Raw genomic sequence first — 12,955 nt, 5'->3', positions numbered from 1 at the left:
ATCAGTTTAAATCTCAGAAAAGTAATGTACAAAATATTACAAATATCTTAAATTTTTTACTTAATAGAGAAGAAGATCTTTAAAACAGAAAAGTAACTAATCAATCTTTCCACTAGTTAAATAATAACAAATAAAATAAATTTTAAAATAAAGTTTAAATCAGAAAAGTAACGTATAAAATATTACAAATATCTTTAATTCTTTATTTAATAGTGAAGAAGATATTTAAAACAGTAACTAATCAATCTCTTCACTCTCTCCACCCTCCAGTTAAATAATAACAAATAAAATAAATTTTAAAATAAAAAAATTATTTTATTAATTTTTGAAATTATTAAATGTTCAAATAACCAAAATAAATTAATACAATAAATTATTAAGTAAAGATAAAATGAAAAAAAAATTAAGAGCAGTTAAGAGGTAAATCCCCGTTGTATATAGGTATAGATGTTATAATTATTTATATTTTTTATAAAAATTAATAATTAATATATAAATAATATATGAAATTTGTTATTTAAAAAGAAATAAAACTTAATAATAAATAATTGTATGCAGTTTAAAAAACATAAAAACACAAAAATGCTACTTGTAATCCATAATTTATGGATTTGAAGATGCATATCTAACTTTACACACGAAATACGAAATTACAGCTTAATTCAAATTTAACAATAAATTATCCTTTTAAATAATCCTTCACATGATATTAATTTAAATTTTTTGAAGGAATTGTCCAGAAACTATATATTGATTTAAAAGTTAGAACAAAATAAGTTTATTTTATTAACCTTTTTAAAAAATATTTAAAACGAAACTAATTAATTTGTTTTTCAAAAACAATCTCAAGCAAGCCCAATATGAAAAGCCCAGAACTGGAAATCTCTAAAAACGCAGCGTTTACCCTTGAAACCCTAGTGAGAGGAGTGATTAGAGTTTTTGTGTGCGGCGACTCCAGCGCTCTCCTCTGCAGCATTTTCCGTCCAATCCCTCCACCATGGCTGAACAAGTAGGATTCTTCTCCATTTCGCTTTGTCAATTTCTGTGTGGTCTTTTGTTGATTTTGTTCTTTATCTCGTATTGCAGACCGAGAAGGCGTTTCTGAAACAACCAAAAGTGTTCCTCAGGTAAGCTACAATATTTTTTTTTTTAATGTAGTGGTTTGTTAATGTGTTGGTGCTGATTAGTTTTCTTATTTTTCCGGTTTTCCCAGTTCAAAGAAAACTGGTAAGGGGAAGAGACCTGGCAAAGGGGGTAACCGTTTTTGGAAATCCATTGGTCTTAGTTTTAAGACTCCCAGGGAAGCCATCGAAGGTATGTTTTTTTTTATTATTGTAGAAGTTAGATTTCGGATGGAATATTTGTGAATTATAATTTACTTCGTCTGAATCCGTCCCTTTGATGGGATGTTTCATGTTATAGAAGTGTATACCCAATTAGGTTTTTGGTTGTTAGTCGGTGCATTTTTATTATAGATACGTTGGAATGTCTTTTTGATTAAACAATCCTTTCATGCCCAATTCGTTGTTTAAACATTCCTTTCATGTCCAAGTCGTTAGAGATCTTTCTGATATGAACATTTTTATGTACACGATTTAAGGATTAGTCTCTTAGATATGCCAAACTTAATAATATGCAATTGAACATCCAAAATTTGTGTTGATAAAAAGACCCTTGGCATTGCACTTGTCATATCATTATCACTGTTTGCTTTTTTATTTCATATGAAAGGATATGTTTAGTTCTGTTGTCTAAATAGGTAATTTAAACATTTTCTACTTCTTTGATTAATTACAGGAACCTATATTGATAAGAAGTGCCCCTTCACTGGCAATGTCTCTATTCGTGGCCGTATCCTAGCAGGAACATGTCACAGTGCTAAGATGAATAGGACTATTGTTGTTAGGAGGAATTATCTCCATTTTATTAAGAAGTACCAGAGGTATTATCCTGCCATGTTTATTTTTGTATGTTTGTGATTGCAGAAATGTAATTATAACTGTTTTTTTTTTTTATGTTAAGGTATGAGAAGAGGCACTCCAATATTCCTGCTCATATATCACCTTGTTTCCGTGTGAAGGAAGGTGATCATGTCATTATTGGACAATGCAGGTAAGATTTTATGAATGTAATTGTTTTGGGGTATTTTTATAGGTATATGCATTTGTCTGATTGTTTATTTCTACCACCTATGCAGGCCACTCTCCAAGACAGTGAGGTTCAATGTCTTGAAAGTGATTCCTGCAGGATCTTCTAGCGGTGCAAAGAAAGCATTTACTGGAATCTGAGCTTTGATTTCCAGTTTTATGATTTTGTTATACTCTGCTGCCTTTGATCACTAGTTTTTTACTTTTTAAGCAATGTAGACTCATCATGTTTTCAGTCTATTTATTTTAGTGTTATTTTGGGATTGAAGTTGGGGAAATTGTGTTCAGACTCGAAATCAAGGTTTTTGTCCTAATTAATGTGAAACATTTATTTTTGGTAAAATGCGTTTGTCATTGGAAACTAAATTGAGAAAATCAGTTTTTAAGTCAAACAAGATTGGATTATTTGATCAGCAATCTCTTTATTTGATCGTATATTTGACACCCGCACCCGCATGAATGTAACAAGATATTATATGCAGAGGAGGATGGTTCTGCACATCAAATTTTTTCTCGCCCACTGCACATATAAACCCAATACTTCTATGGTCCATTATATTCACTTTTGTGGTTCATTTATGATGTGAATATTGCCCACGAAAACTAGTAAATTTATCTTTGGAATCGTTATATAAAAGAAGCATATGCTAAATATTTGGTTATTTTGCTTCTAGTGTTACATTATTCTCTCAATTATCATTAAAAACAAATTTCGAAATGCTTGGATTTTGTCAAATTTGTTATTCTAATAATATTTTTGTATATTATAATGAAATATATACACAGGTAAAATATATAATTTTTATATCAATCACAATAAATCTCTTTATGTGAAAAATGAAAAAAAGATCTTCACTTTCGCCCTATCTATTCTTCCACTCTCAAAATTATTAAAATAAACACACAAAATATACACTCTCTTCTCATACTTCAAAACAAACTCAGCATTAGGGAATTATTGTTAGAGTTCAATAATTAGTGAAAGACAATTGCTATTATTTGAGTATAAGTAACTGTTTAAAAAAAATAATGAACAAGAATAATTGAGATAAATAATTTATTTTTTTTATAAAGGTATAAATATTTTATACCATTTAATTGAGATAAATAATTTATTTTGTTATAAAGGTATAAATATTTTATACCATTTATCTGAAGAAGAATTTCGGGAATGATTTTTAAAGTAATTATAAATGAATATATAGTAATTGAATAATGGATTTTTTTTTCTTTATATAGTAGTGCAATTCTTTTTCGAATTTTTCAAAATGGGCAAAACAATTCGTAAATGGATAAATCATCAATGTAAGATACGTTGTGAAATAGAATACTAAAATGGCCTATGGTATATACTTTTTTAAAAAAAATTATATATGAAATTGTATATTTTCTAATTTTACAATATGCAGTAACATAAATTTTAAAAAAATCAAAATCTAAAATTCGTGTATTATACTATTTTTAGTTAAAATCGTATATAAGCTTTTAATTTTTTAATATATAATAAATTTAATCTACGTTTTTTAATACTTTAAATTAAAAAATTAAAAATAATAGAAAATTAAATAAGTTTAATTTATTATTTATAACTTTTTTCTATATATATACTTAAATAAATTTGTGTTTTTTAAATATTTTGGGAAAAATTGTAAAATATTTTTATTGTATATAATCAATGGTTGAATTTTTAGAAAATAATTTTTTATTATATATAATTAAAAATTAAATACATTAAAATATTTTGAGTTCTTAGCAAAATTAATTACATAATACTTTAATAGTATAAAATAATATAAAATATTTATTTTAAAAAAATGGATTAAAGTAAATTTAATTCATAATAAAAAAATATGTTGGTCAAATCCTAAATTCGAAATAAAACAAAAAATTTAATCGAAAAATTAAAATGGAGAAGGTTAATTGGAAACTTTAATTGTCATCAGAAAAACAATACGAAGAGTCTACATTACACTATTGTCAATAGCATGAAGTGATTAATATTATACCTCCAGGACCAGAACTTCTTGTTTCAGAAGGTGAATGTATCAAACTTGATCAACCATTAACAAGTAATCCTAATGTTGGTGGATTTGGTCATGGACAATTTATTCTACTGTAACTTTTATTCATGTAAGAGCATTTGTTTAACTTATTTGAAAGTGATTCATCAATTTCATTATATATATGATTAGTTCTTGGTCTGCTTGATTCCTTACTGCACATGTGAAAGTGTTAGATTAAATTAAGTTCCATATAAATAGATCAATAAATTTGATTTCAAACTGGATGAAATTTAACTTTGTAAGTCTTCAAAATATATTGCAGACTATAGATATCATCAACAAATGTTATTACTTATAAATGATATGCCGAACAAACAACGGTAATATGAGCACAAGAAAACCGAAAAGCTTGAAACTCCTTAGAATCACCACCCGTCATTAAGTCTTACTATGTATATAATTAAAAAATTATTTTATAAAAACTTATTTAGTTAAAAAAAATATTTGATGAAAAACTAAATTTCTTTAATTATATATATATATATATATAATTATAAATAATAAATTAAACTTATCTAATTTCTTATATATATTTTTTAATTTTAAATATTAAATCCGAATATTAAAATTATTATATATTAAAAAATTAAAAACGTATATTTTATATACGATGTTAACTAAAATTGGTGATTTTAGTATTCATTAAACGTATTTCACATCGGTAATTTACTCATTTATGAAAAAAAAATTATTTTAAAATATTTGAAAAAAAATTATTTTAAAATATTTGAAAAAAAATTGCACTACCTAAGAAAAAAATACCTTGAAGTAAAAATATCTTTAAGTGCCTATAGTTTTTTTTTTAAAAAATGTATTAAGTTTTATTAAAGCATGTCGACTCTTTTTATCGATAAAGGGTAACTAACTTTTTTTCGAACTTTATTAAAAAGTAGAAGTATAAAAAATTATTATAAAAACAGGTGTTTTAATATTTTTAGTTTTTTCTAATATATGGTTGTAGACATGATAATCGTTTTTAATTTTAGACAAAAATATATCCAATTTGATTAAAAAATAAAGCTCAACTCAATTTAAATCCGTTAAACACAATCAAATTCACCATTTACTGTTTTGATAGGTTCGAGTTGTTTGATTTTAATATATCTGTAGAAACATACACATATTAAACAAAGTCAGAAAAAGTTGTAAAGGATTTGTAAAGTTTGGATCATACAAAAGTTATTTAATACTTATCAACATTAATTAAACTTTTTTTTAAGGAACTATACTTTCTTATTTCTCTATGATAATATACGTACATCGAATACACACATGACAATAACATAAGTTATTGTGATTTAGATTGAGATATGCAAATGAAATAGATTTTTTTTACCAATGTAATGTAATTTTATATCATAATTAACAAAATAGATAAATTTTGTTATAATTATGTTATAATTGAATTTTGAAAGATGGTACAGTTCAAATTCATTAAAATCATATCAACAAATAAAATGACACCACTTTGATAGAACTTAATTATTTTAATAATTAAAAAATGTCCAATAAAATAATAAATGAAAGTAGTTTATGGTTTGTTAAATTTTAATTTCTTTTGAAAGTGAGTTAAATTGATTAAGTGGAAATGTTTGAGTTGAGCTTTCAATGGTTGCATGGGTGATGCATTGGAAAGAGAGACAAAAACATTATTGATATGGCAGGAACAGGAACATAACCTATGGTTGAATGAAGCTGTCTGTCACAACAAATGACTGTGTCGGTGCACTCCATCAATTATGAAACTGTCACCCCAGTTTCTAAGAACTGTTCTTGTTTTGGGTAGGATTTCAATTATGTGATAAGATTGATATTTAATTTTTTGAGATAAATATACTATTTCGACGAAATAGTATAAAGAAAAAATAAAATGCATAATCAAGATTGTGACAAGATAAAAAAAAATACTTAAAAAATTAGTGAATTTAATGGATATCGAATAATTAAAAAAATAGAAAATTATATAATAAATAATGTTTCTTTAAATGAAAAAAAAATAAGAAAAACCAATAAAAGTGAAACATAAAATTTTGTAGGTTTCTTCTTAATAAACTAATAATGTTTTAATAATTTAAGATGAATATAGACATACATATTTATGTTTTCGCACCCTATTTAAAAAATACATATACTTATATTTGATGTATGCAAATATTTCTCATCAAAGTCCACACAGATTGAGATAATACCCATAGATGCAAATTTATTTCTCATGTAATTTTTTAGATAATTTTTTTATCGCTTTCTTTAATTAAAAACACTTTAATGCTTTTATTTGGTGTTAAGTTGACTTCAATTTTGTTATTTTTTGGCGTTGATAATAATTCCTCTAAATTTAATTATTATTTAATAATTTACTTCTATTATGTAAAATAATTTATATTGTTAATAAATTAAGAATTATTATTATATAAATTTTAAATTAGTTAATATAAAAGTTAACAACTTGTACTGTTAATATGTAATAAAGTTTTCCTTAAAAAATCCAACGTTTTACTTTTATCTTTTAAAAAAATTAAAAAAACTAAATATATTATTATCTTATATCAAATACCCAGTTATGTTAGGATGAACTTGAAGTTATTTAATTATTATTTGACTCATAATTGTATAGTATATAAGACCAACTTGATAAATTCAATAATATATAAGATGAAATTAATATTTGTTTCAATATAATTATATAATTAGATCATAAAATTGAATAAGTATTGAATTAAAATTAAAATAAAAATATATAAAATTTCAGAACGCATATAAAAGTAAAGGTAGGAAGTTAATTGGATACCCTATTTAGAATTTGTAAAAGAAAAAATAGTAGAAGTTAGAAATAAAAAGGTGTTTATTAATATGAAAAAGAAAAAGGTTTACTTGTGATAAAATATATAAAATTGAAAAAAGTGAGAAAGTTGAAACATGAAGCATCACCCTCCAATAGATACTTTTTTTTTATGAAATTAAAAAAGAAAAAAAAAATAGATTAATAAACTACTCTAATAAATAAATAGTACAATATTTATAGAGCACGTCTAAAAATTCCTCATGCTCAGGCTCAAATCATGATAAATGAACATGCACATTATTAGACCCAATCATTGTTATCATTTAATTATATTCACCGAGTACATGGGGTGTGGGCCTATCCAGCGACGAAAGATTGTTTGGTGGCAACATTGTGCTGATGTGCCTGACACTTCTCCATCTAAGTATCATTTATCTTCTCTTATTTCTTCTGGGTTGTCATGTTCTTTCCTTTCGATCATGTGCACTCATATACTCACTATCAAGAAAAATTGTGGTTGATTGAAGACGGAACATTGAGAATGACCAGAAATGCATAAGAGACTAAACTTCTCATGGAGAGTGGCTTTGGTCTTCTCCAACCTAGACAGATGAACAAATGCTTATTGCGGTTTCCTTTACAGTCTCCACAATTTTCTTCACTCCCTGTATTTTTAATCTTTTATTTTTTGTCTTCTTTCTCTTTCAATCCTTTATATAGATTCAACTACCCTTATTTTTTTTTCACACTGGTAACATCTCACACTTGTCAATGAAACTAACTTCACCACTGAAACTAACTTCACCAATAACTTCTTTAATAACTAGTTAACATGTTTAAGATTCATAATCATTGTTTATTTAATATCCTTGAAATTTGACAAAAATGTTATTAATAAAATAATAAAATGAAATATTATTAATATAAAGATAAAATCAAAAAATAATTGTGTAAAAAAAAGATATAAAAACAATCATATTAAAAAAAAACCGTTTTATCTCTCAACCCCTTTGTCAATAATTATTTAACTTAAATTTAAAAAAATTGTTTGATAACTACTTATTAACTCTTTTTTTAATTATTTTATTTAAACCTAAAAAATCTGTTTTGTAACTACTCTATCAATTATTTTATATAATTATTTTATTTAAATTTTAAAAAATTGATAACTACGGATATTAATTATAAAATGATAGAAAAATCAAAATAAAATAATAGAATAAAATATTGATATAAGGGTAAAATAGAAAAAAAAATGTATATAGCTAAAAAGAGTTAGAGACGAGAATCTTATTTATTTATTTATATATATATATATATATATATATAAAATTTAGTTAATAATAGACGGCTCACAAAAAACTACTTTATTAAATTTTAATCAAACATCCTAATAACAATATTAAAGGAGGTTTAGACACATGATGTTAAAATATAACAGTCAAATTAATACAACTTATAAAACACTAGCATGAACAGAAGCACGATGTATTATTTGTATCATTATGACACATGTGACACCATTAAGCAATAATAAAAAATTCATCATCAACGGTTCAATCAACATTAATATTAATCATGAAAAATATTATATACAAAAGAAGAAAATATAATGAAATATGTTTATCTTTTCTTTGTCTTAGACCCGCATAGAGACTTAGTCAAATCGTTCATATCATTTACCATCACCGTCAACCACTTCCCCTTCATATCCTCCATCACCACCACCTCACCACCACCCCCTTTTCTTTCTTCTCTTGATCCATTTTCTCACTCTTTTCGCTCATAAACTAACGTGCCTCCCCTTTTCTCCCTAAGTCCTCTCTGTCTCATAGACTAACCCCTTTCACTCTCACCGACGCACTTTTATCAGGTAGGTTTTTTTTCCTTTCAATTTTTTATTCAAAAAAAATCCTACTATTCTTTTTTGTTTTGTTTTCTTTAATAGTTTTGTTATAAGTTTGATTAAATTGTTGTTTTCATGTATTTTGTGACGTTACCTGTGTTAGCACAATAATAACAATATTGTTATCATACAATGCCAAGGACATGCATAAATGAATAAAAAATAGAAGTAAATTCAGACATTGCATTTTCATCTTCTACTTTATAATTGAAAAACAACACTTACTGGTTGGTTTCGTGGTTCTTAAAGAAAACTACGACTTCTCGTATTTTGAATTTTGAATATGAAAACAGAAAACAAAAAGGTGTTTGATGGGATAAAAGAAGATGAAAGAAAAAGATGCAATTGTGCAACGCTCCTCGACAAGTCTCACTTTGCTTGTTTAGTTTTGAATTTAAAAAAAAAATAATTAAAAATGGTGTTATATCTTTTGTTATCCTTTTGAGATATAAAATTAAAACTTCTCACAAAATTACAAATATCTTTCCTCATATATTTTTAAAATAATAAAATAAAATATAAATATAAGAATAAAATGGGAATAAAATAAAATGACAGTTAAAGAGAAGAATCCCTTTTATATATAAACTAGCGGAAACACAACGCAATTGCGCTGTGTATTCACATTTTTTTTCTTTTACTCATATTTTGTGATAATAGAAATTTAACATACATACAAAAATAATTTTGGATGAGTTGAAATTGAAAAGAAAAAATTATTAACAATGTAAAAGAAAAATGATGAATTGATTAAACAACCTCTTTTTTCTTCTTCTTTAGTTTGAGTATCTCTTCTTCTTCAAGCTTTTTCTCTTCTTCCATCGGTAGTTTTGTGATCGGAGGGTGTGATGATATTCACGTTAAGGAGGTTAAGACTAACTTTATGGTAGATACAAAAGAATAATGACTTTATTTGAGAATATAGTTGTTTGAAATAGAGTGAAAAAAGTGATTGAAAATGAAGGTTATTTGATATGTGAAATTTGGTGTGAGAATGAATGAGAGTATGTTCTTTCTTCCTTCCTGTTGTTGTCTTGAAATAAGAAATTAAGAAAAAAGTTGAGAAGTTAATTTGCCTATAAAAACTGTACATTAATATTAATTTAAAAAATTAAACAATAATTTTATTTTTTAAGTAATTCATATAAAATAACAAAATACTCAATTGTACTAATATGAAATATATTGAATAAAAGTAAAATAAAAAAATATTTATATCCATATAAAATGATTATAATAAAAATTTCCTATATATATAAATATAGCGATAGATAAAGATATATAATTTTTTTTACAAATTAATATTCCAATATTACCGAAATTTCAGGACAAACAACATTCGCGCATAATAGAAACAAGACACTTTACACTCCATACTTTTTTTTAAGATTCATAATTTTACTGTTGATTATTTATAATTAAATAATAGTATACATTTTCTCATGACTATTAAAAGTCTTAATTACATTATTTTAGGTAAGATTCTGCTGATTATTTATAATTAAATAATTTATATTAAATAATAGTATAAACCTTCTCATGACTATTAAAAGTCTTAATTACATTTTAGGTTATATCTATAGTAAATTAACAGTTTGTTACTTATTCAAAACTTTCTATTCTCTATATATAAAGTTAAGCTTTTACAACAATTACAAAGTTGAGTTGGATAATCGAAAGTACAATTATTTATGAAGTTTGTGCAGAGAGTGTTAACAGGGAATTACTTTCTGGGTAATAAAATTTCATATCAGAAAGATTGGGTAGCATTTTGGATAACTTTTACATGAAATTTAAATTAAAAATAGACTTCAAAGAGGTAAAAATAAAATAAAATTATCAATATATAAGTTTAAGACAAGACGTATATTATTTAGTACTGCAGTTTTGTGTATTATACAAATAAATTTGTATTTTGTATAACTAAAACATAAAATAAATAAATATTTTGAATATATAGATTATGCTACAATTACATTTGAAAGTGAAAATATAGTAATATAGTAAACATACGATAAAAATTAAGAATAAAAGTCAAACAATCCATGTAAATGAAAGCGTGGTTATAAAGTCAGCCATATATTTCTTTTAATAAAAAATGATTTAATATTTATTAATCAATTATGCTATGTAAAATTCATATTTTTAAAGTTTATCTAGTCTAATTTATTAGGTTAAACATATAAACTTTAAAAGTAGAAAAATTGGATGAGTTGGATAGATGTTATTATGCTCATATGAGTGTATAACTGTAGTTGAGTTTAGTCTTGGAGGACCAATCAACCACTTTTACATACCTTTCTATAAATAATTTATTCATTAACAACTAATAAATTATTAAAAAAACTATTTTTTTAAAATATATTAAATATTAATTTCAAAAATAAAAAATAGTAATATTTAAATTATTTTTTATTATTAATAAATATATTATAAATTAATATTTAATTAATTATCACAATTTTAACTATAAATTATTTAGATTATAAAATTAATAATTAAAATCTTAATTGAAAATTAATTATCAATTTAAAATTATTTATCAATAATAAAAATTAATTAAAATATCAATAATTTTTTTATTTTTTAAAATAATATTTAATTTATTCAATATAATAATTTTTTTTTTCTAAAATTAATTTTTATTTAATATTTTTTATAATAATAATTCGTTTCTTTGGAATTGTTGCACAATAGCATCCTTTAGCTATATAGAGAGGACTTTTAAATTTTATTATTTATCCCTTCTGGGAACTTGTACTTTTATGTAATTTTTTCTCACATGATGTAATATTTCCCTTCTACATTGATTAAAAACAACTCTTAAAATCTTGTATTCAGTGCCTATTAAAGATATTTTCTATATTCTTCTTATAATATTTTTTATTAATCAACATACTAAATTCCACTAGTGATTTGAGATAACAAATAATACATTGTTATGCACTGATGTATATAATGTTATAATTTAATAATCCTAAGAATTAAAAATAATAATTTTATAGGTTTTTATCATTCAAAAAACACATAAAAAATATATCATATTATTTAGCTTTAAAATTCTATAATACATAGTAATACTCTACTTCGAAATAAAAAAAAATCCCGAAAACAAAAAATACATTCTTTTTTGGAAAAAAAATAATTTTCTTAATAAAATTACTTTTCATTCAACCAATATGAACTAGTTTTTAATCGAATTTTCCAATTTTTAACCAATTCAGGCCAAGCTTGTTTAATAATTCAAACAAAATCACAGAATAAGTTGGTTTATAGTACCAAGTCCAAACCAACTAAATTCAATTACAAATATAATAATTAATTTTTTTTCATAGTTGTAGTGACAGAAATGGTAAGAAAACCATCTAAAAAAAGCTAGTGAAAAGAACATACTAGAAGAGAAAAATAAATATTTTTGTGTTTTGATGTTATACCTTATATCTTGCCAGTTATATTTTGTCCCCTTGCAAAATACAAGTCAAAGTCATCTTTATTGTCTCAAGTGATAACAATAAGTTGTGGATTACATCATCTATGATGCAAGTCTCACAAGGAAGGGCTTATAAAAAAACAACTGATATCATGTTGATGATCAGTATTGCATTTTTTTTATCAGCAGAAGATGATCAGTATTGCATTTTTTTTTATCAGCAGAAGATGATCAGTATTGCATGGTGACAGCACCTCAATGTGCAAATTTTCCATGCAGTTTGGCATATGCTCATGATGTCACATATATAATATATAAGAAGTTGCATACAAAATGTGCATTAAAACAACTTCCTATGCCAAACACGCGGCACTCAGTTCCATTTCCTCAGGTAATTGACCACACTACAACACTTGCTACCTTTCAAACGGACTTTCTTGTCCTAATCCCTTAATGCATTTATTGGTTGAAATTCCCATGCTTAATTCAGATTAGATCATACCCTTCTACCACCGCCATTCTAGTACCTTCACTCCGATCTATATATAATTAAGTACGCATCAACATCCATGCATATCTTGTATTCTTATCAAAAACGTATTTCAAAACACACCTTTTTCTCATATC

At 24.4% G+C, this 12,955-nt stretch overlaps 1 protein-coding gene across 1 annotated transcript; it reads left to right on the top strand.

Annotated features, from left to right (window-relative positions):
* Positions 1-866: 866 nt before the first annotated feature.
* On the top strand, positions 867-2,490 carry LOC137812307 (small ribosomal subunit protein uS17-like). Its single transcript, XM_068614238.1, has 6 exons — positions 867-1,009; positions 1,087-1,127; positions 1,214-1,314; positions 1,798-1,942; positions 2,023-2,112; positions 2,198-2,490. Exons 1-6 carry the CDS (start codon positions 998-1,000, stop codon positions 2,286-2,288), a joined length of 480 nt encoding a protein of 159 aa, XP_068470339.1. The 5' UTR covers positions 867-997; the 3' UTR covers positions 2,289-2,490.
* The last annotated feature ends 10,465 nt before the right edge of the window (positions 2,491-12,955 follow it).

This window comes from Phaseolus vulgaris, chromosome 2, assembly GCF_000499845.2.
Source record: "Phaseolus vulgaris cultivar G19833 chromosome 2, P. vulgaris v2.0, whole genome shotgun sequence".
Taxonomy (NCBI): domain Eukaryota; kingdom Viridiplantae; phylum Streptophyta; class Magnoliopsida; order Fabales; family Fabaceae; genus Phaseolus; species Phaseolus vulgaris.
Note: the sequence above shows the minus strand (reverse complement) of the source record. Positions and strands in the feature narration are given on the sequence as shown.

Excerpts from the sequence above, each read along its gene's own strand:
- LOC137812307 (XM_068614238.1), top strand. Across the intron at positions 1,128-1,213 it reads CAACCAAAAGTGTTCCTCAG|TTCAAAGAAAACTGGTAAGG; the intron begins GTAAGCTACAAT and ends CGGTTTTCCCAG. Across the intron at positions 2,113-2,197 it reads GTCATTATTGGACAATGCAG|GCCACTCTCCAAGACAGTGA; the intron begins GTAAGATTTTAT and ends CCACCTATGCAG.